The 27,960-nt window shown below is 47.0% G+C and overlaps 1 protein-coding gene across 5 annotated transcripts in view; it reads left to right on the top strand.

Moving 5' to 3' along the window:
* The window catches only part of IRF2 (interferon regulatory factor 2), a 91,659-nt gene extending 72,384 nt beyond the window's left edge, over positions 1 to 19,275 (top strand). For all 5 annotated transcript variants that reach the window (XM_019422314.2, XM_019422312.2, XM_019422311.2 and 2 more), the window contains exons 7-9: positions 8,555 to 8,719; positions 16,544 to 16,590; positions 17,914 to 19,275. In XM_019422314.2, coding sequence (XP_019277859.1) covers positions 8,555 to 8,719; positions 16,544 to 16,590; positions 17,914 to 18,222 — 521 coding nt within the window. In that variant the 3' untranslated portion in view covers positions 18,223 to 19,275. The remainder of the gene's footprint in view (positions 1 to 8,554; positions 8,720 to 16,543; positions 16,591 to 17,913) is intronic.
* The last annotated feature ends 8,685 nt before the right edge of the window (positions 19,276 to 27,960 follow it).

Here is a 27,960-nt window from a genome sequence, read left to right as displayed (position 1 = left end):
CATGTTGAATTGTTCTGACAATACCCCCTGGCATCTTGCCCAGGTTAGCAGCGCTTTTGCTGAGCCGTATTGAAATCATCTCCGGGCCAGTGTAAAAAGTTTGCAGGTGCGGACATTCTGTCTGACTTGCCCAGGCAGTGCTTTACAACCCCATTGTGTTTCTTGATAAAAGGTAACCCCACCCTTCAATAAAGCAAAGATTGCTGTGTAACAGAGGAGGCTATTCATTGCTCCAAAGTAAATCGAGCAACCCTTAGTCACGAATAACAATTAGGAAACAATGTAATTTGAATTTTGTCTGGATTTTGTCTGCCCAAATGCACCTTATGGATGTATGTACTTCTTCTGGTAATTGCTTCCAAATTTGACTGGCTTTGGAAGCAAAGCTTGGTAGCTCTTTCGGACAAGCTTAGGAGCTCAGGTATCACCAGGAAGGACCTGCGTTGGAAGAGAACAGATTCGCGACGTGGGTCCCCACGAGGACCTCATGGTTATGACTCAAGGTTGGCAGCCTCTGGCACCAGAATTCCTAATGCTTTGAGGTCGACCAAAGGTGGTGCTAGGCGGTAGAATTATGTCTTCATCTTTTCCCAGCTCCTTTGCTCACCCTTCTTTTGTTTGCTGTTTTTCCTGGTGCTTAAGATGTAAAACAAAAAAACTTCATCAACAAGATAAATAATAGCTTGAGGTGGCTCTTTATTTTTTTTCATATTTTTTAAAGTTTATTCATATATATATATATATAGAGAGAGAGAGAGAGAGAGAGTGTGTGTGCAAGAGGGGAAGGGGCAGAGAGAGGGAGAGACAGAATCCCAAGCAGGTTCCGAGCGGTCAGTGTAGAGCCGGACGCAGGGCTCGAACTCACTAACTGTGAGATCATGACCTGAACTGAGATCACACGTTGGACGCTTAACCAACTGAGCCTCTCAGGGGCCCCGTGAGGTGGACCTTTAGGTGGAAGGCATTCCCTGGCAAGGGAGAGGGAGTGAAGGTCTTCCGTGCTCCTTCTCGGGGGTGGGGTGGGGGGGCTGCGCCTCCTGCCTGTTTCTGGGAGGGCTGAGCCGTTCACCCCCTCACGCGACAAGGCATCCGGTTCTGTTAGGACTAGAAAACGCAGAGCAACATGAACCCCCACGTGAGACGTGAACCCAGACCCAGAACCCATAGTGCACCTTATTTTTCTCCGGTGGACCCGGCCTGGAAAAGCCTGGTCACAGAGATGGGCCCGTGCGGGACGCTCTCCGTCACCATGAGCGTGTAGAGTTCCGGCAGTAGTCTGAGCTATGTCTTTTCAACCTTAAGAAGTTGTTTTTTTTTTTTTTTTTTACGTTTTTATTTATTTTTGAGACAGAGAGAGGCAGAGCATGAATGGGGGAGGGGCTGAGAGAGAGGGAGACACAGAATCGGAAGCAGGTTCCAGGCTCCGAGCCGTCAGCCCAGAGCCCGACGCAGGGCTCGAACTCACGGACCGCGAGATCGTGACCTGAGCTGAAGTCGGCCGCTTAACTGACTGAGCCACCCAGGCGCCCCCAACCTTAAGAAGTTTTGATTTGCCCAAGAAACCTGGCATCCTTTCATGAGGCTAAAGGTTTCTCACCTTCCCCTCTGCCTTGCCACTCCCACCTCATTTATAATTAACCATCAGCTCCTCGGGTTTCTCAAATCCGGCCCCTTCTTTCTATTTCTGACACCAGTCCCAGTCACCTTTGCTGTTGCAGCGCTCTGTTTCCATTCCGCCCCCGCCCCATTCATTCTCCACACAGAGTGACTTTTTAAAAAAAACAATGCCAGTCTCACCATGTCACCATTGTCCCCAAGACGAAGATCTGAGTCTCTCTTGTCTCCACAGAGTCCTGGTGACCTGGTCCTTGCCCACCCCTTTTATTTGTATATATACTTTGAATGTTTATTTTTGAGAGACATAGAGACAGAGTGTGAGCGGGGGAGGGGCAGAGAGGGAGGGAGGCACAGAATCCGAAACAGGCTCCAGGCTCCGAGCTGTCAGCACAGAGCCCGCCGCGGGGCTCGAACCCACGAACCGTGAGATCATGACCTGAGCCGAGTTTGGAGGCTTAACGGACAGAGCCACCCAGGCGCCCCATGTATTTGGTTTTGAACTTGAATGATTCAGCATGTTGTGACTTCCACGTGCCTGTCCAGCGTGCAAGCGAGGTGGCTCTGGCTTTGTCACTGTGGCGCGGCCCTTAGGGCTCTGTCAGCGCAGCACAGAAAGAAACGGACGTTTGGCAGTTCCGCTGGGAAGCGTAAGCTGCTACCCCGGCACGTCTCACCCACATTTTTGCTCCCAGACTGTTGACCCTCGTGATGTATTGATCAACTCTCCTGAGATTGTATTGGGGCAGAGTATTTGCTCCCCTTGATGGTAACACGTGGTGCTGTTATCTCGGCCCCGTCACCCTCGTGCTTCACCCTGACCTACATCAACCGGTTGAGGTGGGTGCAGGCTGCAGGGGGTCCGTCTGGCCTGTGCGAGGACAGAACTCCATTCTCTAAAATTATTAACCCTGTAGTGACGGTCTTTCCCACCATTGCTCTTGGCCATCTGTCCCAGATCATGCCTGCATTTTATTCATATGCACACACACACACACACACACACCCCAGATTAGAAAGACTTGGGTTTTACACCTCCTTCTGCAGGTTTTTTATTTTATTTATTTATTTGCCACATGACCTTGGGCAAACTCCCTAACCTCTCTGAGACTCCATGTCCTCAAATATAAGGTAGAAATAATAATACTGGTCCTGCCTACCTCACGGGGTTGTTGAGAGCACAAAATGAGCCTAGTGGAAAAGTCACTGTGTAGTTAGAAGGTGGTAAAATAATATTGTGATTAAGTAAGATCCGAGTAAGAAAAGTAGCCTCCAATCTGTGCCTCATCGTCGCAGCTAATATTAACAGTTCCAGTTCTCAGACTTTCAGACAGGACCAAAAAGAAATTTCTCTCCATAATACCACGCCGATGGCCTGATTTTCTGTGCCCTCTGATACGCTTTAACATTTCATTTACTTATTTTGAGGGAGACAGAGACAGCAGGAATGAGGGAGGGGCAGAGAGAGAGGGGGAGAGAGAGAGAGAGAATCCCAGGTCGTCTCCATACTGTCAGCGCAGAGTCTGATGCTTAACTGACTGGGCCACCCAGGTGCCCCCCTCCCCTAATTGGCTTTATTCTCGACCCTGCAGCTACCTAGGTGACCTTGCCGGTTATTTGTCTGGCCTCTCTGGGTCTCAGCTTTCTTTAGTTATAAAGTGGTAGGACCAAGCCTCCCCGCCTTCAGAGGCCCTTGTTTTCATTTCTAATAGTCTCTGCTATTAAGAGCTTTCTGTGACGCATGGGGGCAACTGTGTTCTCAGGTGGAGCCCTCCACTAAGTCAACAATTGTTAATAAAGTTGGGATGACCCTTTAAGGAACCACACTGGCTCATCAGTAACCAGCCACGAATAATATTGTTGTAATTCTTAGCAACTAGGTCCAGATAACATTACATTCCTGTGGGGGACTCTTTCCCCGATGTGCTGGAGAAGGTTGGTGGATTTCAAGCCCCTCCAACCATTGGAGAGTTTCCTTGGCACCCAATATAGAGCTGTTGAAAAGCAATTCCACTGCTGGTTATGAGCCCAGAGTCTCATTAAGGTGAGATGCGTAAGTTTTTATCCTCAGATGGGCTTATTAGGAAGCCAGAGGCGCCCGGTCAGAATTTCCTGAGCTCTCTTAGCTGGGGAGACCATATCGGGGAGTACTTGAGTTGAGCCTTGGGGTCAGGGAAAGTGGAATCTGATTGCTGGTTTTGCCACTTACTGGCTGTCTGGCCTCAAATTAGTATTTAACTCTTCATGATGCCTTTTCCCCGTGTCTAGAATGGGGACAGTAATTGTGCCTTCCTCATGGGGCTGTGGAGACTTATAGATGGGACGTACAGGGTGAGTGGGAAAGGCAAAGATTAAGTGCTTGGGAAGCCTTAGGCTTTGTAGGATTACTTATCCGAGAGGATGTTCAGGTGCCTAGCAGGGTGCCACCTGTGACTTTATTTGCCTTAGGGGTTGCTAACAGTTCTGCTACTTGCCCATCTTTTCAGGTGTCAGGAGTCAGGAGTCGGTGTCACTGGGGGCAAAGGCTAGTGGTTTGGGGAACTCGTGAGAGAGACATAGAGGCAGAGATTGGTCAGTGGATTAGGGGTTGTGCCTAAAGCACATCCAAAGAGCATCTCAGATGGTGAGATTTCCCTGTTTCTCTTTTGGGCTGGAACCTTACGGATTGGGACCTCAATGATGTTCAGATATTAAGTGAAATAATGTAAAATGAACCTCTTCTTGGCCGGTGCACTCAGTTGTGTAACCACCACTATATTCAAGACCTACGACATTTTATTACCCCTAAGCATTTCCTCCCCTTACCCCCAGCTTCTGGCAACCATGGCCCGCCCTATCTTCATCATTTCATCTAGGTTCTAAAAAGCCCGGCGCGCCAGAAGTCCTGACATTTGCTAGGAAACATTCATTGTCACATCCGGCCTTTGCAAGCGGCCATGGTCTCCTCTGGGACTCCGGCTCCAGTCGGTGAGCCTTGCCGTGTTCATTCATCTCTTTGTTTAGCAGAAATTCACTAGCTGCTCTCAGACATCAGCCACGAGCCTGGGCTACGACTTGATACACAAAGTTCTAATCCCAGTTCTCGGCTCTCTCAGGAGCCACAATTTGGTGGCGAAGATGACGCATCCAAATAAAAAGTTAAAAGGAGACATAAAGAATTAACTTGCAATAGGAGGCAGAAAGTCAGGAAGTGTCTCCAGGTCATGTCATGTTAGTGTTGGCCGAGCAGTGGGGACCGCGAGTGAGGGGCGCTCTGGAAGGGGAGGTCAGACAGTTCTGGATGGTCAGGAAAAGGCTCCAGAAAGACAGAGGCATTCTGAATGCTGCCTGTTGCTCACCTTCCCCTTCCAACCCGTGTTACTGCCTCACTGAAGCCTTTGATGCTTCCCACTGGGAGAAAGTTCTCTACTGTCTTTTCTTTTCACACTGTCCTAAACTTCACCTCTCGAGCCTTCTGTGCTGACCAGGAGCCCTACGAGACAGCTCACAAACCAGGCCCTTGCTGGCTCGGTCATGTCCTGCCCCTCCCCAGTACGTGACAAGTTGTCCTACGAAGTAGGTGCTCAGCAAATCTTCCGTATGTTGAATGACCGAGTCGGGCATTCTGGGCAAAAGCAGCGAGGGCGAGAGTTCCTGGTCAGAGAGTTCGTGGGGCTGTTGTAGAGAGGAAGACTTATGAGCTGCTGTCATTGGGTACAGTCCCAGCTCGCTTGCCGTCTATTTGCAACGACAGTGCAAGAGAGAATTGAATTTTGGAGTATGGGAAGTTAACGTGGCTTCGATGGAAATCTAATTCATAGAAGAGCCTAATTGCCTTAGTGTGCAGGATATTACTTGTAGCCAGCCCTCCTCGTACACACGCCCCGTTTGGCTTCTATCTGCCGACTGCTTTTAGGACTTGGGAAATCTCGTTTTCCTGCCATTTTGTCTTCTGTGCGAGAAGAGGCGGAAGAAACTCGAGAGAGGTCGGTGTCAGCACTCAGTCTGTGTCTGGTGAACTGCATAATTGATGCTGTCCTGCTCAAATAGGATAGTCCAAAGATAAAATAAGAATTGGGGAGTCTGCTTGCCATATATAGTCTGCCTTCCTCTTCTTTAATTTTGTCCCCTCCTTGGGGCGCCTGGGTGGCTCAGTCGGTTAAGCATCCGACTTCGGCTCAGGTCATGATCTCATGTCTGTGAGTCTGAGCCCCTCGTCTGGCTCTGGGCTGACAGCTCAGAGCCTGGAGCCTGTTTCAGATTCTGTGTCTCCCTCTCTCTCTCTGACCCTCCCCCGTTCATCCTCTGTCTCTCTCTGTCTCAAAAGTAAATAAACATTAAAAAAAAAAAAAAAAATTAAAAAAAAAAAAAAAAAAATTTTGTCCCCTCCAGGAGAACTTAGACAACATTCCATTTCCCTTCCCTTCTGAATGCTGTGGCTTTGTGGATGGTTATCACATCCCCAGATCTCCTTCCCCAGCCTCGTGCGTGCTTTTCCTCTCTTCCTTCCAGAACCCGAGAATCCTCACTCCCTTCTCAAGCCTTCTCTGAGTAGAATCAGGTCATGTTCTCCCTACGTCGGGCTGGTCATTTCATCTCCCTCCAAAAAAAGCAATTAAAACAGGAACTCATTTCTAAACAAAAATACCAGAGCAATGAAAATACTTTGAGCGGTTAAAACAAGCATTTGTCCATGATGGCAGACTTCTCAAGAAGATTGGAACACGGCGGCCTTCTTGCCTACCCTGATGGTCGGGAAGATGCGAGGGACACGGACACCGTACATAATCCACAGACTGTGTGACTTTGGAGAAGTCAGTCTACCTCTCTGTGCCTGAGTTAGTTTCTTAGTTGATCGTAGGATGATGGTGGTTTGCCTGTCATGGTCATGGGTGGAAATGTTAAAATAACTTACACGAGTAAAACATTGACTGTGATGGCAAAGTATTTTGAGGCCCTTGGGAAAACACTGTTATTCCTTTGTTATTTCCGTGGGTTTATTGGTGGCTGTTTTCAGGGATATTTCATCCAGTCAGTTGCCAACAGAAGTCTAAGGTCAGTTCTGTTGGAAAGTAGGGGAGGGCATTAGGGACATTCAAATTAAAACCACCGTAAGATACCACTGCACACCTATCAGAGTGGCTGACAGAAAAATAGTGGCCACGCCAGAAGCAGACGAGAATGTGCATAAATGAGATCATCCCTACGTTGCTGGTGGGAATGGGAAACAGTACAGCCACGTCAAGCCAGAGTTTGGCAGTTCCTTGTAGAATGAAACATGAAGTTACCGTATGACCCAGCAATTGCATTCTTGGGCTTTTATCCCAGAGGGGGGAAACTTAGGTTCACATAAAACCTGAACACGCATATTCATAGCAGCCTTATTTGTAACAGCCAAAACATGAAAACAGCCTCCTTCCCCAGCCTCTTGGGTGCCTTTCCTCTCTTCCTTCCGTGGCCGGAGAGTTAAACAGACTGTGCTATATCCACACCAGGGAATATTACTCGGCAGTGAACAGGAACCAACTGTTGGTATCCACAGCAACTTAGGTGAATCTCTAGGGAATTATACTGAATAAAAAGCCAATATAAAAAGGTTACTGTGTGAGCTCATTTATGAAACATCCTTGAAATGACACAAATTATGGAAATGGGGGACAGGTTAGTGGATGTCAGGGGTTAGAGATCATGGGGAAGAGAGGCTGAAGGAAGGCAGATATAAAAGAGTAACGTAGGAGATACTTGTGATGATGGACGTGTTTTGTATTTTGATTGTGCTGGCAAACATGAAACTCCGTAAGTGATAAAATTGCAGAAAGCTAATTGCGTGTGTGCATGCGCGCACACACACGCACGCACGCACGCACGCACAGGAAAACTGAGGAAATCTGAACAAGATGCCTAGAATGTTATCAGTGTCGGTATCCTGGTATTGTACTGTAGTCTTAAATTTTAATTTTTTTAAGTTTATTTATTTTGAGAGAGAGCGTGCCGGTGGGGTAGGAGCAGAAAGAGAGGGGAGAGAGAGAAGCCCAAGCAGGCTCTGCATTATTAGTGCAGAGCCTGATGTGGGGCTCGAACTCGTGAACCATGAGATCATGACCTGAGCTGAAACCAAGAGTCAGATGCTTAACCGACTGAGCCACCAGGCGCCCCAGGAATTGTACTATAATCTTGCAAGATGCTTGCATTGGAGGAAACTGGATAAAGGGCACACAGGATCTCTCTATTACTTCTTCCAACTATACGTGACTCTATAATGACCTCAAACTAAAAGATTTGAATAAAAGGAAGTTGAGGCAGGATTCAGAGGCAAGGTGGTCGGAAATCATCTTGTCAGTGTTCTGGGGAGCTGGTGCTACCAATGTGTGTTGGGCTGGGAAAACCATTCTGTTCCACTGTTCAGATATTCCATCCAGTGGTCATGTTGCCTGCAGGGTAGGAAGGGGCTGGGAGTGTGAACAGAGCACCCACAGCTGGACATGACACAATGGAGTGGATTTTGGTGGTCCTTTCTCCTTAATAATAACATTTGGTAATATCTCTCTGGACCCAGGACCTGGAAAATGGCACAACAGCTTCCTTCGGAGCAAGAACAGAGGAAAGAAATGGGTCAAGTTCAAAGCACTGTCTTTCTGGCCCTGGGGCTAGGTCTGGATGCAGCCTCCAGTCCTGCAGGCTTGGCTGTGATTGGATTGAGTTTGGGACATTGCCACATGTAAGCACCATTGGCCAGCATGCTGGAAATAGCCCTGGGGAGCCAGGTTACTGGCAAGCTGCTTCTCTGGAGACATTAACCCAAAGCTAAAGCTGTCCTTCAGTTTCGTGGCCGATGACATGTGGTGACTGAGAATCTGACTCCTGACCATTCAGCTTTTTGGGGGAAGGTTTTCTTTCTTGAGAGCACACGTTAGAATCGTGAATCAGGCATCGGCGCCTGATGGCTGTCTTTTCTTTGAAGTTGTAGGACAGTCACATCTGGACAGCAACATCGAGGATCAAGAGATTGTCACTAATCCTCCGGACATTTGCCAGGTTGTAGAGGTGACCACCGAGAGTGACGAACAGCCGGTCAGCATGAGCGAGCTCTACCCTCTGCAGATTTCCCCCGTGTCTTCCTATGCAGGTAAGGGGGCAGGAGGGGAGCTTTGGAACTGGGCACAGATCAAGGTGGGGCAGCCCTTCAGGGTGGGGCCACCCACCCTCCACACAGCAGAGAATCTCTCCTCCGTCTTGGGAATTATTCTGGCTTTATTGTCTCAATGAACATCTCCTTGGGTACTTTTGTTCCCAGAAGTCATAGCCATAGCGTTTCTTTACTCGATCGCCCATAACGTCTTTGTGCATGACTAACAAATACTATTTCTTTGGAGAAGTAGTACATCTAAGGCTATTTTGTTTGCAGAAATCTGGAAGGGTGTGTTCGGTGGAATCTGAGTTTGACCAAAAACTGGATAGAACCTCGGGGACCATTTCTTCCAGCTCCTTCATTTTTACAAGTGAAACACTTATTCTAGGTCACATGGCCAGTGAGGGTTTGGGTCAGGACTTGAACTCAACCTTGAGACCTGGACCTTCATTCCACTCCGGCAAGTTTACTTGTTTCCACATATTTTCCCCTTCTTTTTCAATTTAGTAGAGCTTCTAATCAGGCCAGGTATCTGATTCCCCAGGGAAGGGCCACATAATGACCCAGGAGTAGGATTAGAACCAGTTTCATTTGGTTCTTCGATCCTTATAGAACAAACCAATGAGTCCTTTCTCTGCCAACATTACATCATCTTATACTCTCCGATGATCTCTGTTTAATTTTGGGGGGACTTGGTTATATAATTAGGAAATATATATCCCGAGTCAATGTTATTGCTTGCAAACATTACAAAAAGAAAGCAGAGGTCCTATCATGAATAACTACAGTCAGCGCTCATAAATGTCGAGGAGTCCTTCCCAGTGTCCTTTCGTTAGGATGCTGCTCCCGTGACTGACACACAGTCGTGTTGGAATTGGGTTGATCGTGACAGGTTCCTTGTGAATTATCAGCCACTAACCCAACCTTTTAGTTCCTGAACATCAACTTTCTGGGTTTGTTTGGGTTTTTTTTTTTTTAGCTTATTTTTTAAAATCGTGGCTAAATAGACATAACACAGAACTGACCATTTTTGCTACCTTTAAGTGCACATGTCAGCGGCAGTAGGTGCCTTCACAGTGTTGTGTCGTCGCCATCCCCGCCATCGGTCTCCAGAACTTGTTCATCTCGCAAAACTGAAACTCTGTCCCCATTAAACACGAAGTCCCCGGTCCCCTCCCCCCAGCCCACCGAGAGCGACCACCATTCTCCATTCTGCTTCTGTGAATTTGGCTACTGTGGGGGGTACCTCATGTGAGTGGAATCAAACAGTATTCCTCCTCTTGTGATGGGCTTGTTTCCTTTAATGCCCTCAAGGGCCTACCTTTCTTCTGTGCTAAGAACATACAATGAATGTGAGATCAAACCTCGCCTACAAGAACCTTCTAATCTGTCAAACCGGATAAGCTTGTCGTTATTTATTTGTCACATTTTGAGCCCCTGCATGTGCCTTTATGGTCTTTGCCAGGCCCCAGGAAGAATAACTACTATTTGCTGCAAGTTTCTTATGCCCCGGGAACTGGGCTAACGGCCTGGTATCAGCTGACGTGTTTAATTATGAGAATAACCCTGTCAGCCTGGGTATCATCCTTATTCCCTCTTTAAAAATCACAAAACTCAGGCCAGTGTGGGTAAAGCAGCGTGTCCGGGGACGAACAACTGGTAAAACAGATAGAATCCACCTACATGTGACTGGTGCCCAAAGCCTGTTCTTAACTGCCCCCCCACCCCGCCCGCCCTCCCCTGTTATGCTGCCCTGGACAGCTGCACAGGGTTCTTCCGTTCAGTGTGCACCCACAGCCCTGATCTCAAGGACCCACAGAAGATGCAGAACGGCATGTTTATGCCTTAATTTTACAGCTGAGATAACACTAGGTTACTTTGCTTATATTTACGTAGCTATGGCTAAAAACGAGTGACTTTCTTCTACATCATGAGCTACAGGCATTATTCCACCCCGTGGGTTTGTTGTTTTAAGGGTCGTAGTTTTATTGTTTTATTTTTTTATTTTTTTAATTTTTAAAATTTTTTTTTAACGTTTATTTATTTTTGAGACAGAGAGAGACAGAGCATGAATGGGGGAGGGGCAGAGAGAGAGGGAGACACAGAATCGGAAGCGGGCTCCAGGCTCTGAGCCATCAGCCCAGAGCCCGACGCGGGACTCGAACTCACGGACCGCGAGATCGTGACCTGAGCTGAAGTCGAACGCTCAACCGACTGAGCCACCCAGGCGCCCCAAGGGTCGTAGTTTTAGAATAGATGTTTCTGTTTATCTGTTGAAGACTTTCCGAAGACTTCTTGAGGATTCCGGAAAGACATTTTCTTGCTATTCTTCCCTCAGTGGCATTTTGCCTTAGCAGAAGAATCCCAAGGACAGCTGATCCGTGCAGAGAGAAATGAAAATTTCTTTACCCTTTCCAGGATATTTGCATAGATTTGAAAAGAAGGATTCCAGTGCAGGCTGGCAGGCAGCTGGGGGGTGTTGTTGGAACCTTGGCTTTTCTGTCTGGCCTTTGGTTCTTTCCATTGTTTTTATTGTCTGAATTCTCCAGAACCTTTTGGAGTGAGGCTCATTGGCTAGAGCCAAAATGTTTCATCACGGCTGCTTTTCTAGAGCTTACCGATGTGAAATGTACCTGTTACGGATGGTGGCTGGTTTAAGTCTTTTCGACAGGAGTTTTACGGCTTTCTGCTAGGAGAGGCAGCTCTTTGGTTGTAATTCACTCTTCTTATGTTCTGTTCCCCAGAAGGATAGGCTGTTTGTGTTTTCGTGATGAGATTCCTTTGTTTGGACTGGAATTCAACTGTCGACTTCCTCCAACCATTTTCATTCACTTGTTTAGGAAACTGGTATTCGGAGGCTGTTGTTTATTATTTTTTTACCCTCACTGATCACTGAAATCTAATCCAGTAGCATTACAAAACCACATTCAGTTTTGCAAGTCTGTCTAAATTTTGTGGCGAGCAAGAAAAGAGGTGGTTTCTTCGAGTGGAGGTACTTGTGTTGGATGTTTGAAGACAATATAAAATTCTTGCTGGATTCTTAAAACTTTCACCCTGGGGAGAGATAATCCCAAAGGCCAACCTTGGGAAACTCTGGAGGACGGTCATTTTATATTTTTAAAGGTTTATTATAAAGTGGCGCCTTGCATGATGTATCTATGGCACCAGGATTTTATTAGGTAATTGATGGTTTAGTAAAAGAAAGCCATAGCAATATATTGTGGAGGGCTGGACGAGAGGATGGAGAAGAGTTAGAGGAGAGAATATAATACAAAGGATTGATTGGTTATAACCAAGAGAATGGAAATTGCCTATTGACCTGGAACTGGCAGTGAAGACTTCCTTAAGGAAACCACAGTAGGCTTGCATTTGGTTGGGTGGGGCAAAGATAAAAGTACTTTGAAATTAAGAACACTCTGATTTGAATCTTTTGATTGAGCTTTCCAGGGAGTTGAGCAAAGGATGGACGGAAAGAAATCCTTGTCAATCTTATTAATAAAGCTTATGGAATAAGAGCCTTCCAGAAAATGTACCAGGGTATCAGCATGCAAAAAGGCTTTAACACTACACATATTGCATGATTGCACATGGCACATATTGTGTAAAGACGTATTGTTTTCCTCCCCATAATGTTCCTGAGGTGTTTGGACAGTAAAAACTGTGCTAAAGTGGAGTGGGAACCCAAGGCTAGTGTCATCCTAGAACCACCGCTCTGGAAGAAGAACCTCAGAGATCAGCCTACCCAAGGGTTGACCCCCTTCCCTCTCACCAGTCACTTTCAGGGAAACTGGGACCACCGTGTTGAAATGAGCTACTCACGTACCTGTTACCGCTCTGCACGTACTTTATTTAAATTTTTTTTTTTTTTACATTTTTTTTTGAGAGACAGAGACAGAGCACAAGTGGGGGAGGGGCAGAGAGAGAAGGAGACAGAATCTGAAACAGGCTTCAGGCTCTGAGCTGTCAGCACAGAGCCCGACGTGGGGCTCGAACCCACAAACCATGAGATCATGACCTGAGCCGAAGTCAGACGCCCGACTGACTGAGCCACCCAGGCACCCCTGCACGTACTTAGTCACTAGTGCTAGTCAAGCAACTCCCAATTTTTTTTATTCCATTGTATTCACAACCAGTAAAAAACCAAATCTAGACTAATCAAAAGGGAAAACAAGATAACAGTACAGGCTGATATTGGGCAGTAGCATTGACCCAGAAGCAGTAGCTCCAATGAACACATTTGTCACACACAAAAGGATCTCAGGGTGCCTGGGTGGCTCAGTCAGTTAAGTGTCTGACTTCGGCTCAAGTCATGATCTCAGGGATTGTGAGTTTGAGCCCTGCATCGGGCTCTGTGCTGACAGCTCAAGAGCCTGGAGCCTGCTTGGCATCCTCTGTCTCCCTGTCTCTCTGCTCCTCCCCTGCTCATGCACTGTCTCTCTCTCTTTCTCTCTCTCAAAAAATAAACATTAAAAAAAAGGGGGGGGGGTCTTGAGAATGGTAATGGTGAGGAAAACCAAGGAAAAGAGGAAAATGGGCCTGTGTGCACCTCAAAGACACTGTGAGCTGGTGATTTGGGGCAGCCAGATGAGCTGTAGTTATTCCAGAGAGAAGGGTCTCGGGTCCTCAGGCTGGAGCTTCACGCATCCATGTGCTCCTAGGTAAAAGGCACTCAAGGCCATTCTTTTAGACAACTAAAAAATCTCAGCTTGCTATTATGGAGCTGTTGTTATATACTGTTATGAAATGCAGTTACTTCAGAAGTGATCTTAATCTAGAAACCATGCTCTCCACTGACATTTGCGTTAAGTTCAGAACACGTATGTCTTTTCTTGTCTCAGACCGTCTCCCTGCAGTTGAAAACTGGGTACTTAAAGGCAGTTAACATTCTGACGGTGGTCATGGTCTCTGCGAGGTCTTCCCAAGGAGTCTCCCCAGGGTCTGCCTTCCAACCTGTCCCGCCGCTGGGGCTCGGGCTGTGGCGGAATCCCGGAACCTTGGTGGTAACTGCTCATTTTGACATATCTCCAGCCCCCGACACACGCCTGTTGGCGTCTGTTTGTTTCTTTTTATTTCAAGGGGAAAGGAACCGAAGATGATGGCATTTAGGGAGGGTACTTAGGAGCAAAAGGGGTCTAGACATGTAGGAAAGGAAGAGAAACCTTGGCTTTGGAGCACAAAGAAAGCTAAGCCTAAAAATGGAAAGGGGATCTTGAAATTTCAGCTGGAGGAGCAGGAGAGCTTCAGGAAGCAGGGCTGCTGCGTTCGGTGCCCGGGGCCCTGGGCTCAGACTCGCAGTTTTGTTTTCTCTCCTCCGTGCTGACTCAGGCCACAACTCTGGCAGGTTTCTCAACATCTCTGTTCCTCATTCTTCTTGGGAGTGGCAATACTGATTCCTGCCTCCTCGGGAGACCGAGCTAGCCCAAGGGTTCCGTGAGCAGGGGAATTTTCCTTTTTTGTTGTTTTTAACTTGTTTTTGTGTGGAAACGTTTCTTGTGCCTGGTGTTGCCAGCCAGCGTCGTTAGCGGCCGAGGCCCGGCCTTGTCCCGGTGGCTGTTGCTCCCAGTTGGGGAGGGAAGTCTTGTCAGTCTGAGGAGAGGAGAGGCCCGTATCCTATCTAGGTGCTCCTGGTCAGCCCTCGGGGATCACTCAGGCCCTGGGGGTGGGGGGCTGGGGGACAGTCACTGGAGGACAGTGGCTGATCCAGGCGTAAAAAGGCTCCAGGGTGGGCCCAATGTGGTCAACATTCTTGATTTGTCTGGTTAAGGAATGAATGAACCTGTGGCCCAGTTTATCCGTTTCTTCTTTAACCTTGACTTCATCGAGATCCTGCTCTGTGGCCAGTGCTCCGGGTGGGTGAAAAGGCTTCGTCTGGGCTGGAGCCATCGGGGTCCTGGCTGTGCCACCCGCCAGATGTGAGACTGGAGGCCAGTCCCTCAGTAGATTTAGGATGGAAAGAGGTAGAAGGTGCTAGAACACATGAGCTTTTCTGCATAAGCGGGGGGGTTGGGGGGGCGGTATGGAAATAGGAGCTGCTCCCCGACTGACGATCTCAGTCAGGGCTGAACAAGACCCACGTGCAAAGACACCAGCACGGCTGACACAGCTCTCTAGAAAAGTACATTGTGATGCTTTCTCTAGGCCTTGTCTGTAAATGAATGACCCAGACTCCGAGATCTCTAAGGGTCAGTGTATTTCTCTGCCCTCTGTGCTTTCGTTTCTCCATGCTGCAAACACTGAAGAGCCGCACGCCATCATTTTTTTACTTAAAAACGAATTTTTTTTTTACCTAAAAAATTTAATTAATTAATTACTTATTTATTTTAATTTTATTATTTTTAGATAAATTTTAAATAATTTTTCAACATTTTAATTTAATTTTTTTTTCTTTCTTTAAAAAAATCCTGTATGCACAGGTGATGTGTGATCAGTCACTTGCTATTGACTTTGACTGTGTTAATCTCCGTGTTGTGCAAATCCAGTGTTGAGCAAGGCTGATGAACTCAGGATAAAGGTGTGCTATCGTTTATTGAGTGTATGCTGTGGGCCAGGCCCTGTGGTAGGCCTTTTCCCACATATCCTCTCACTGATTCATCACTCAGTCCTCTTTGGAAGAGGTCCGTACTCCTGTTTGACAGATGAGGAAGCTGCATTTTGTGAAATTGAGTAACCTGCCGTGTGTCTCACAGCTGGCAGACTGAATTGGGATGGCAACCTAATTGGTTATCTGTCGCTGCACAACAACATAACCACAGACGCAGTGGCTTAAGACAACACACATCCATTATCCCGCCCCGGTTTCTGAGGGCCAGGAGCGCAGGCATGGCTTAGTGGGGTTCTTTGCCCAGCATATTGCCTGCACAGACCTGTGGTCAAGGTGCGATCCGGGGCTGCTAGCTCGACTGAGGACAGAAGTGGTGGGGAGAGTCTTCTTCTAAGCTCACATGGTTTGGGGGGGGAGGGGAATGTAGTTCTTTGCAGGTTGGCAAACTGAGAACCTCGGTTTCTTGCTGGCTGTTGGCTGGAAGCAGCTCTTACTTTTTGGTCATGCAAACCTTCCCAACATGGCTTCCTCAAAGCCAGCCAGGGAGAAAGTCTCCTCACGGGACAGCATTCGGTCCTCGTTAACGTAACCACACACATCCCATCGCTCACTGTGTTCTGTTGCTTCAAACCAAGTCTCAGGTCCCACCTACGCTCCAGAGGAGGGAATCCCAACGAGCAAGTAAACACCAGGAAGGAGATGAGGATCATGGGAGCCCCCCTAGAATCTGTCCGCCACAGTAACCCGGGTGGGAAATGTAACTTTATAAACCCAACATAGAAGTATGAAAGGGACATGAGGTAAAGGACCAGAGCCAAGTAAGTGGGGGTAATCCAGGAAGGCTCTGAGTCGGGACTTGAGTGGACTGACAGGGATGGAAAGAAAGCACGAGTGGGGTGCGTGGATGGATCAGCCCTGAGGAAAGGGGGTGAGGCAGACGCAGGAGGGAGCGGAGAGCAGATTGGCATCCTGGGGACCAACACCCCATCCTGGGAGGCGGCGGCCATGAAAAAACATAGCCTGGCCCCCAGAAAGGGAGCTACCCCCCAACTCTAAAACTTTTCTCGGGAGGGCCAAAATCAGAGACATAAAATCCACTGCAATGTCTCCCGAGCCCCAAGTGCTTAACTTTACAAAGGGGTTGAAGATGAGTTCGCTGACCCATTTCTTTTGGGAAAAAAAAAAAAAGAAGTGCTGATATATTTTTCAAATACTGCCTGAGCCTCACGACAGTTGGAGTGGCAGGAATGATGGCCCTGTGTTTTTCTCTCTGTGAACAGAAAGCGAAACTACCGATAGTGTGCCCAGTGATGAAGAGAGCGCCGAGGTAAGCATGGAGGCCGCCACTCGGCTCCAACCGACGCTGTGGGAAACCATTTCCATTCCCATCCAGCACCTCGGTGTCCCGGCTGCTGGTTAAGCTGCTCTGTGTTTGATCATGAGTTTTCCTGGAGGAGTGTGTGTGTGTGTGTGTGTGTGTGTGTGTGTCTTAAAATATACATAACATGAAATTTACCACACTTTTGGATTTTGAATTCTAAATTTAAGCTTTGGGACCTGAGCGGGAGGCAAGAGAGTGAGATGTTACTATTAGAAAAAGAGGCTATGATGGCAGGAAAAGGAAACTCAAGTGGAGGCCAGGAACTGTTGATATTCTCACCACTATAAACATCCCAGTTCAGCCGCAGAAATAGAACGTCCAAGTGGCCAAGAGCAGTGACCGGAAGTAACTGTCAGAAAGTGCTAATAAGCAAATGTATCGGCACCTTTACCTGGAGTCCCCTCTCTCTGTGATCGGCACCGAGGCTAGATGTGTGTTCAGTCTGGATTCCCAGTCGCCTGCTTCCCATTTCCCTGCTCGAGGCTGGGCTCACACAATGGCAGGAAATGGCTGTAATGTGATGGAAAGCATTCCTGCTAAGGGCCTGCTTTGTGTCTGTATTTGAGGTAGAGAGACTGACCGACTAATGGTTGTTTTTAATTCGTCATTTCCCAGTGTACTAAATACTTCAAATAAGAGTCCAGGAATTCTGCAAAGACAGGAAGCGTAGATGCTCACATGCCAACCCTGTTTCTTCAAGGTCAGAAATTCCAGCTCATCCTCTGAGCGAAGCCACCTTGGAGGCCCCCTGTTTGCTCGGCACACTGGAGCTCTAAGCTATACCCATTTGAAGACAACGGAAGGGCTTCTACCCTCCGAATTCCTCACTTCCCTTTCTCTGAAAATGCAGATTGACTCACAGATTGGATTGGGCCAGGAGTGAGGAACCAAGTCTCTATGACAGACCAGCCATGATGACCTAAAACCTAACCTAACGATCAGGCTGGGTGGTTGGAGGAGAGGGGAACCAGAAACCCAAGTTGCTGCCTTGTTTTCCTGCCTTCATAGAACAGTCTTGCCTGTTTTTTTCTGGGAGGTAGCAAATGGGAATTGATAAAAAGGGAAGAGAAACCATTGCTTGGGATGTGAATAGCTGGGTATGGATGTCAGTTGAGGGCTGTCGAGACGCTAAGCTTCTGTTCATTCCACGCCTCTTAAGAAATTCATTTAACACACCGACACGTGGGAACAGTGGTGCCTCTTTATAGAAAGCCGTTCGGTAGAAGGCAAAGAAAAAAGATGTATCTCTCGATTATTTTTCTTTGCAAGGGACGACCGCACTGGCGGAAGAGGAACATTGAAGGCAAACAGTACCTCAGCAACATGGGGACACGAAGCACCTACCTGCTGCCCAGCATGGCGACCTTCGTTACTTCCAACAAACCTGACCTCCAGGTCACCATCAAAGAGGAGAGCTGTCCGGTGCCTTACAACAGCTCGTGGCCCACTTTACCAGACCTCCCCCTCCCGCCCTCCGTGACCCCAGCGCCCAGCAGCAGTCGGCCGGACCGGGAGACGCGGGCCAGCGTCATCAAGAAAACGTCAGATATCACCCAGGCCCGCGTCAAGAGCTGTTAAGCCTTTGACTTCCCCCGGTGGTTGTTGGGATGTCTTGGCTGTGTTTTGTTGTTTGTTTGTATTTTATTTTTCTCTCTGACACCTATCTTAGACAAATCTAAGGGAAAAAGCCTTGACAATAGAACATTGATTGCTGTGTCCAACTCCAGTACTGGAGCTTCTTTTTAACTCAGGACTCCAGCCCATTGGTAGACGCGTGTCTCTAGAGCCTGCTGGATCTCCCAGGGCTGCTCCCTCAAGTTCAAGGACGTCATAGGACCAACACCCACACGGGCAGCGCGGTGCTGCGTTGCCTGCGGTCAAGGCCAGCACAGTGGAGTGGATGCCTCAGAACGGATGAGAAAATGTGAACTAGCTGGAATTTTGTATTCTTGTGAATATGTACATAGGGCAGCACTAGCGACGTTGCAGTCTGCTTCTGCACCTTATCTTAAAGCACTTACAGATAGACCTTCTTCTTGTGATCTTGCTCTATTTCACGGCACATTTCAGCGTTCCCCCTTCGCGGCCCTTTGTGTCCTGCCTCCCGGCCCGTCCCCTCCACTTCCCTTTCCTCCTTGTCCTCCCCGCAGAGGCTGCGTTCCGCATCCCTGAGGAGGAGAAGAAGAAAAAGAGCTTCTCCACAGATGTCCCATTTTTAAGACTGCTTTAAAAAAAAAAAAGAAAGAAAGAAAGAAAGAGAAAATCTAATCTGCTGTGCTTGAATGCCACGCGGTACAGAGGAAAACTATCATGGAGATATTATGCAAATTCCCAGATTTGAAGACAAAAATATTCTAATTCTAACCAGAGCAAGCTTTTTTATTTTTTATACAGGGGAATATTTTATTCAAGGTAAAATTCTAAAGAAAATATAATTGTTTTTTATCTTTTCTACAGCAAATTTATAATTTTAAGATTCCTTTTCTTGTTTATCAGCAGTTGTTATTACATCCTTGTGGCACATTTTTTTTTAATTTTGTAAAGGTGAAAAAGCTTTTATGAGCTCATGTAGCAATCAAATTATCCTGTGGATTGATAATAAATGAATATGATATATAGTTAAATTTTTAATGGGCATCATGCCTGACTTTGTCTGTGTCTACTTGGGAGCACCACCATGGGACAGGGCTGGACAAGTATCGTTGCTTCTTGGGCATCAAAACTTTCTCCCATTTCAACCACGAGAAACCCCGGGGGGTTCTTAACCATGAGGACCAATTGGCCTCTTCTCTCGAATGCTCACCATGAGCCAGGTGCCAGGCTGCGTGTTTTACAGGAGTTCCCTTTCTCACTCATCAAGGTTGTGTCCAGGAGAGAGACTTCTCTCCATTTCACATGGAAGAAATGGTGACTTTTAAAATGCCTTTGCTCAAGGCCACATGGGTAGTAATCAAGGGCACGAATGAAGCCCAAGTCTGGTGTGACTGTGGAGGCAGTCATTTACCTGCTCCCCCCTCTCCTTCTCCACCTCAGTGCTGCTCCTGTTCTTCCCCATAGGCTTATACATAAGACGAAAATTTTGTATTTTTAAAAAAAATTTTTTTAAGAACGTTTATTTATTATTGAGAGACAGAGTGTGAGCATGGGAGAGGCAGGGAGAGAGGGAGACACAGAATCTGAAGCGGGCTCCAGGCTCTGAGCTGTCGGCACAGAGCCCGACACGGGGCTCGAACTCACAAACTGTGAGATCATGACATGAGCCAAAGATGGACGCTTAACCTACTGAGCCACCCAGGCGCCCCTGAAAATGTTGTATTTATGTCACACACCAGGCCCAAGGGCAAGACGTTTTCAGTAACAGGAGGTACCTGTTGGGTTCCTAGTCTCCATCAGTCCTCATTCCAGGACCTGACCCTTAGACTGAGAAGCTGCCCTCAGTACATAGGACATGTCTTTTTGCATGAGAAAACTCCAGACTCCATCACCCATTTGTCATTTCAAGGTGTATACCTGACCTTGGCAAAGCCACTGCGCTAACCTCTCCTGCTTCCGAGATGGCTACAGAATCCGAAAACTGAGCCTTAGCTGCCTGTCTGCTACCTCCAGGGTTGTGGAGGAGATTGCCAAGTTAATTTTTGAAAAGGTTCCTTCAATGAAAGGACAGTGAGCTGTTTTTATGCTTTTCTCCATGTGTGGCTACGGACATAATGAGTGGTCATAACATTATCCAGCTCTGAACGGAAATTAACTGAAGCATTTTCCTGGTTGATGTGTTGAAATGCCACATCTGGATGGTTGACTGCTTCTGCGAGGAGCACTTTGTGGACCGTGTGTTTACCTCAATTTCATGGGTGAGCCTCACTTTCTTAGTGAAAAAAGTCCCAGAGAACCTACTCGTCTTCAGAGTCCTAAATAGAGGAGTCCAGCTCTCTGTGACTTGTATCTAAGTCCTTTTATTTGACCCTCCCGTTTTAAAATAAATTAAAAAAAAAAAAGTCGTAGCAGAACGTGGCCCTAAGCCACGTGGCCTGGCAGTCACTGGTTTGTGGGTCGCTCCTGGTCCCCGTCCTCTTCTCTCTTCCCAGCTTGCTTCTCTGAGGAGCCAGCTCACATCCTGCCCCTTTGCGCAGCTCTGCGCCACCCCCGCTTGCGTCCCCCACCTCTGTGGGTGTAACCAAGACTTCCAGAACCTGACCAGGTGAAAGAAGGTTCAGGATTTGGAAATGCACAATTGAAGTCCCAAGGATCATCATCCATGGCGGTGGAAAAGAGAACCCCGTTTAAATTCTTTCTGAGGAAGGCTGTATTGTTTCTAAGTGTTACTAGCCAGTTGTGTAGAAAACAATGGTGGGGGTTGACGTGAGGAAGAAAAGCAAATGAGATGGGGCATCTCAGGGACTCAAGCCTCAGACTTGTTGTTGTCAGTTAGAGGAAGTACAAGGGACATGTGCTCCGTTTGGCTCGCGCCTGTGTGAGCTGATAGGCTTTTATGATGGGCTGTGTGTGTGTGTGTGTGTGTCTAAGTAGCAAGTTCGATGGAACGACTTCTGGAACAATAATCTCCATTCTCTGCAGCCGGCATCCAGGGCTCTCCCCTGATAACAGAAACAGTGTACAGCTATGAGCTGTGAATCCAGTGACAGGATCTTTCTCCCAGTCAGAAGGCCGAGAGAACCCAGCACATCCTCCAACTGCACAAGGCTTCCAGAACACCATTTGCAAGTATCTAAATAAATCCATGCTCAACCGTAGCATTTTTTCAATGTTTTGATGAAGTAACTGCCAAAGGAGGTGTTTAGTCTGTGCAAATGTATTTATAGAGGAGAAGAAATACACATGGAAAGAAATCCACACAAATCCATTGGACATCAACCCCCCCCCCCCCCAAACAGTATCCCTTTTTTGCTCCTCGCTTCTCAAGTATACTAAACTATCAGGTACCCACTAAGGAGATAAAAATTTTAAGAATGAGGAAGATTAGAGATTTGGTCTCAGCATTCTGAATTTTAAAACTTGTGCTTTTGGAAATATTTTGCATGTGAATGAAAAAGACGTTAAGCCCCAATGGCCTCCTGCCCTAAACCAGAGAGAGGGAACATTAGACATTCCATTTGCTTGAGGCTATTCTTTGAACGTTGAATTCATTAGGTTTTAAAAGCCCCTGTTATTCTAGCTGTGGACCAACAGACTCAGATAAAAGGTGAAAGTAAGAACCCCACTCTTCTGCCAAATTTCTACTGAAGAAAGACAAAGAGCAGGCGAGGAAGAGGTTTGCAACGAGGTAGCCGAGAAGGGTCCCTGGCATGCAGTCTCAGTACCAGTTTCGGTTTGGAAAGAGAATGGAAACAGAAACTGGTTTTTACCTGGTGGTGTTCAGTTACCTCATCCTAAAATTCCATCCAGTGGTGTACCCAGGGCCACGATGATCATAGCCAGCGGGAGGCGAACCTGACCAGCCAAGGGCACCGGGAGCCAGCTCTGCGTCTGTTCCCGGGCCACAGTGGACCCCTTCCCAAGAGTGTCACAGCCCACGGGACTGTAGGCTTCTCGGGGCTGTGTCTCAGTCATGCCTGCATCCCAACATGAGGAACAAGGTTGGCAGTCACCCCCAGAATCTCCTCCTCCTCAGAGATCGACCATTCCTGTGTCAAAAGGACAGGGCTGGGGCTCGGGAACGTGGCCAGCCCCAGACCTGGAGAGGAGCCCCACGGCGTGCCAAGAAGGTGCTGGGTGAAATGTTAACACCCTGAGGCTGCCTGGCCTCTGGGCCCCAGCGCGCCCTTCTGGACACTGACCCCGTCCCCCCGCTGCAGCTCGGGCATCCCTGGCTGTGCTGTGGGGGCAAATGAGGGTTTGTTGCGTTTCCTTCTGTGGCTGTGCTAACAACAGGTGCAGGGGCTCCGTGTCTCTGCTACTGAAAATAGTGCCTGGAAGGAAGGAAGTGGCCAGGCCTAATAGCTGGTTTTAGCAGAAATGTTAAGTCTGTCCAAGAACTTGAGTCATGCTGTGGAAGGAGCAAGATGCAGGACATCTCAGAGTGCACACGGTCCGAAAAACATTTTCTGGAGTCCTTTGACCAATTTCATTAGACGGAAAGCTGCATGTGCACTTCTGTTCCTCTAAGCAAGCTGCTCTTTGGAAGTTTGGTCATTTGCTCTGTAGCTGCTCTGTAAACACAGGGGAATGGAGAATGCTGGCTCCGGGGAATGTGTCGTGCCGGGATTGTGCAAGCACCGCTCGGTGAACCCCTTACACGCGTGGCTGGGGAAACACCACCATCACATGCCATGGCCTGCGCGGCACCAACAGTTGATTTTAATAACACAACTGTTTTTGCAGGTGCAAAAAATTCCAGAGCGATTGCACCTCTCAGTTTCAGTTTTGGTTGAGAAGAACGTTTCAAAATTGAAACACCCCAACACCCATCCTCATGAATCCTCAGGGAAGGAGAATACCCAAAATGTTCCATCTGCCAAAAGCTTGGGGCCCAGATCTGAGGATGCTCATGTTCTCCAAATTCTCCCCAAGGCACCAGTTGAAAGGTGTTGACATTTCGAATCAACAAGTTATATGCTTGAACCCGCTGTCTGAAGTTTCAGGATAATGTTAGCAGCTAAAGAAGGTGAGTTCCTTTGGATTAGGGATGGCTAAGCCTTTATTCACTCCTAGAAATAACATTGATAAATATTCTCTGTGGAGTTCACTGTTCTGACTCCCAAAGAGGTTATAAACTCGGATTTCTCTTGTCTTTCCCAGAGGATCTAATGCGATACATCCTGCAGTACCTTTTTCTCTGGGAAGTTCACATATCGTAGTCTTAATGTAACTGTGAAATACAGAAGAGATATCATTTCATATTCATAGGCTGAGCTCCAACACATCCAGGGTAGAGGCAAACAGGAATCTTAGTAAAAGTGCAAATTACAACTCCAAGCCTTTGCTCAAATTTCACCCCATGGCTTCAGGGGTCACAGCAACACGGCTGTGATCTGGGAATGAAGACACAGGCTGGTTGAATAGATTGATGTTTGCAAACTTTTATGTGCAAGGTTGATTTAAAGTAATGTGATTCCAAATGCCTTTCTGTAGCATCTCATGAATTTAATTAGGGTCACCAATCATCTTGGTTTGCCCAGGACTGAAGGAGTCCTGGGATCAGGGGGCTGGGCCAGTGGGGGCGGGGGGGGGGGGGGCGGCTTTAGTGGTGAAACTGAGAAAGTCTCAGGCAAGCTGGGAGGAGTTAGTCACCCTAAATTTAATGCCAAGATCCAGAGAACAGATACCATTTTGTGTTCTTTGAGGATTTTCTAAACCTAAGTGGAAGCTTCATGAGGAGGTGTTATTGAGGGTATATTGTTGATGAGTCTATTACTAATACATTAATTTAGTAGTAGTGTTCTGTTAAGAAAAGATTCACTCATTGGACACTCTCTATTGTGTTCTCATTAGTTGCCAGGGCTGTTCTAAGTGTTAGAAAACTGTACAGATACGAACAAAACTAAGTCCTTGTTCCAGCAGGGATGGACAGTCAACCAATAAGTCATCTTTGAGTGACAGTAATAAATACTATGGAGAAAAATAAAGCTGGGTAAGAGAGATAGGGAGTGAACGGGGGTATTCAGACTTTCATTTTAGAGCTTAAAGGATCAGTTGAAGTGTTGGCAGTTGCAAAGACCAGCAGTTAGTGGGAAATAAGGAAAACAGTGTGTATCAGCAGGGTTCAGTTGCAGGAAACAGAAACCACTCTAGCTATTTTAGGCAGAAAGGCAATGAACAGAGAGAAGCAGGTGTTTACTGCATTGTTTGGAAAGCTGGAGGACCTGACTTGGTTCCATAGCTGCCACTGCCGTGGAGCTCGGAAATCAGGAGGCTGCCGCTGTAAGGAATGACTGAGAACACATTGCTGTCCCTGAAATGTGAGAAGTAAGAAGTGCCTGTCACCCCCCTTCTGACTATCTCTTAGCACCCATTAAATTAGTGACCAAAAGCCCCAGTGTCTCCACAATCGTGTTTGCCAATGGTTCCAGCGAAATCAACGGCAAGGTGGATTTTGCTTCAATTCTGACTTCCAGCCTCACGCAAATGCGTATAATTAGTCAACCCTAATTCACAATTAGAAATCCAGCTGCAAGAAAGACTAGGAAACATGGTTCTAGATTTCCAACCTCTGAGTTAGAAAAAGACACACGAGAAGGAATTGGGAATGAGCCTATTCAGGACATCCATACATCTCCAGGAAACCACTCTTTGCCAAGAAGACCAAAGGAAGTAGAAAATCCAAGGTAAGACTGTCCAGAGAATCAAACTTCATCCTGTACATCCGGCGTGTATGGGAAGGCAACATTGTGTAGTGGGAAGAAATTAGGTTTTGAAATCAGATAAACCTAGATTCAGTTCTCACTTGCTGATGACTTTGAGCAGTCTCTTAATACCTATGAGAAATGGCCTCTTTATATATAAAAAGGAGTATTAGCACCTTACTCGGAAGCATGTTGTAAGCATTAAATAAGATAATACTATTGAAATATAGGGCATATTGTAGGCATTCAATTTGATCAACCATACAGCTTGTATGTAAAATTGTTAACAAACATATTTTGGAGTGCTGATTCCAAATTACCCATCTTCTCCCAGACTTAGATTAATTCAAGGATTCACCACAGAAGATCCCAATTTCTATGTAGCTAAAATGAGCCGGATTTTTTTTTTTTTTTTTTTAAGATCCTGGGCCATCCTTTACCGGGACGGGCTAATTCTATTATTGAGTGGCTTAGAAGGAGCTAAGAAAACATTCCTTTCGTAGAAGTTGAAAAGGTCAGAACTTACTGGTAGTTACTTTTAGTTTTTACAACACAGAATCAAGTAAAAAAAATTTTTTTTAATGTTTATTTATATTTTCAGAGAGAGAGAGACAGAGTGCAAACAGGGGAGGGCAGAGAGAGAGGGAGACACAGAATCTGAAGCAGGCTTCAGGCTCGTAGCTGTCAGTACAGAGCCCAGCGCGGGGCTCAAATTCACAAACCATGAGATCATGAACTGAGCTGAAGTCGGATGCTCAACTGACTGAGCCACCCAGGCGCCCCTCAAACAAAAATTTTAAATGCCTTATAAAACCTCCAAGGGGAATTAAATAAACTTTTGATTATTGAGGTGATTCTCTGGGTCGGCAATGTAATACCCATCTATCATGGACCAGTTTGCACCACATTTCCCACAAGATTCATGTGATGCATGACATTTGGCTCAGCAATTTCAAAATTAGGTGTATTTCAACGTACTTATAAAACAGGCTATCAAACAATTAAGCTTTTGTGCTTTTTGGGCTCATGGATGGGATGAGGGAACTTATATGGCAGATGGTTTGTCAGAGCCCAAACATGCGCCAGGTGTGAGGGCAGGAGTACTCCCTCCTGGGGCCTCTGTTTGCCTACATCGATTAACATCGGGGCTGAGAAGGCTCTGGAAGAAGAGCTAGAAGATAGAGACTAGATCCTGGGATGTGACCAGCTGGAGTCCATAAGACTCTGAAGGTGGTAGGTGAACATAAGCTGTTCTCGTAGCGTCAAGACTGTTGCTTGAGCCCATAAGGACACTTGGCCACCCTTGAGAAGCATGTGTACCCCGAGGAGAGAATGGCGGAGGGTGTGGAGAACTGCCACCTGAGGGCCCCTCCCCCTCCTTATCTCCCTGGCTAGTGGTTTGATGAGTCGTGGCCTGAGCCCGAGTGGCAGATCCAGTAGAATGACCAGAATGACCCTGGAAAGGGCAGAAGCAGATGGCCAGGAGGAGCTCTCAGACATTCTGGAGTAGGGCCCCATCATTGGGACATAGGGTGGCCTTAGCCAAGGGATGAGAACTTGGCTACAAGTGGCTAGGTAGTGGGGCCGGCAGGCGGCCCAGGGAAGCAGCCACTCCAAGCCTAGGGATGGACGAGGTGTACTTGGTGGGTGGGTGCATGAAGCAGAGAACCCAAGACACGAGAGCTGGAGGGGACCTCAAAACTGGGTGGTAGTAATGGAAAAGGGTTCTGCTACTGAAATCCTTAGGTTGCATAGGTTGGGCTTTCAAGTTAGGGACACAGTCTATGTGTCCTATGGCGTCACATGGATGCAGGATGGTAAACATTGGGACATTCAAATTACAAATGAATAATAAAAAATTGGGGATGGGGGGCGCCTGGGTGGCTCAGTTGGTTGAGCATCCAACTCCGGCTCAGGTCATGATCTCAGGTTTGTGAGTTCGAGCCCCACGTTGGGCTGTCTCCTGTCAGCGCAGGACCTGCTGCGGATCCTCTGTCCCCCTCTCTCTGCCCCTCCCTTGCTCGCTCTCTCTCTCTCTCTCTCTCTCTCTCAAAAACTGAATTAACATTTTAAAAAAAGTTTTTTTCATCGTAGTGTGACCATTATGATGTAAAAGTGTATTTCTTCTTCATTTCTTCAAGACTGTCGAGATTTCCCCTCCTGTCTTCTCTTTCCTCACCATCAGATCTGTAAGGAACACCGCTGCTTCTCCATGTGTCTGATTCTCCTCCAGAAACAAGGCTTCTCTCATGAGTGTTCCTTCACTCACATTGAAGACCCTACAGGGAATCAATACCACATACATGTGCCTTCTAGAGAATTCTTTTGAAGGATGAGCTGCTTCCAGCAAGGGATAGGTGGGGAAAACGTCAACAAAAGCACTGATGATGAAAATTTAATGTATATACTTGTATAACTAACACCAAAGCAAAGTTGGGAATGTGATCAAGTAATAGAATGTAAACATGTGTTCTGGCCAAGCAGGAAGAGTGTAACTAAAAAACGGTGGAAGAAGGGGGGAAGAAGGGACCACCATCTCATGCATTGTTCATTCTCTCGTATTATTCATTATATCAATGATATTGACAGATACTGGGTATGAGTCGTATCACACCACTTAAAATGGACAAAACAATAAAAAGTGAAGAAAAAGAGAAATCAAAGGTATTAAAAAAGACATAAGTCTAGAAGTATCCAAATGTTCCTGCATGAAAACAACATGGCCAAATATCTTGGTCCAGTAATATGGCTGCTACAGATGGAATGTTTGTGTCTGTCCAGAATTTGTATGTTGAAGACTCTTTCCTCGGTACTGGGAAATGGGGCCTTGGGAAGTGATTAGGTCACGGGGTAGAGCCCTCATGAATGAGATTCATGCCCTTAGAAGAGAGGCTCCGGAAATCTCCCTCCTCCCCTCCATTATGTGAGGACACGGCAAAAAACAGCCATTCCATGCCTTTATCTCAGACTTCCCACCTCCGGAACTGTGAGAAATAAATTTCTGTTGTTTATAAGC

Source organism: Panthera pardus, unplaced genomic scaffold (assembly GCF_024362965.1).
Source record: "Panthera pardus isolate Hobbes unplaced genomic scaffold, ASM2436296v1 HiC_scaffold_13, whole genome shotgun sequence".
In the NCBI taxonomy this organism is placed as follows: Eukaryota; Metazoa; Chordata; class Mammalia; order Carnivora; family Felidae; genus Panthera; species Panthera pardus.
Note: the sequence above shows the minus strand (reverse complement) of the source record. Positions and strands in the feature narration are given on the sequence as shown.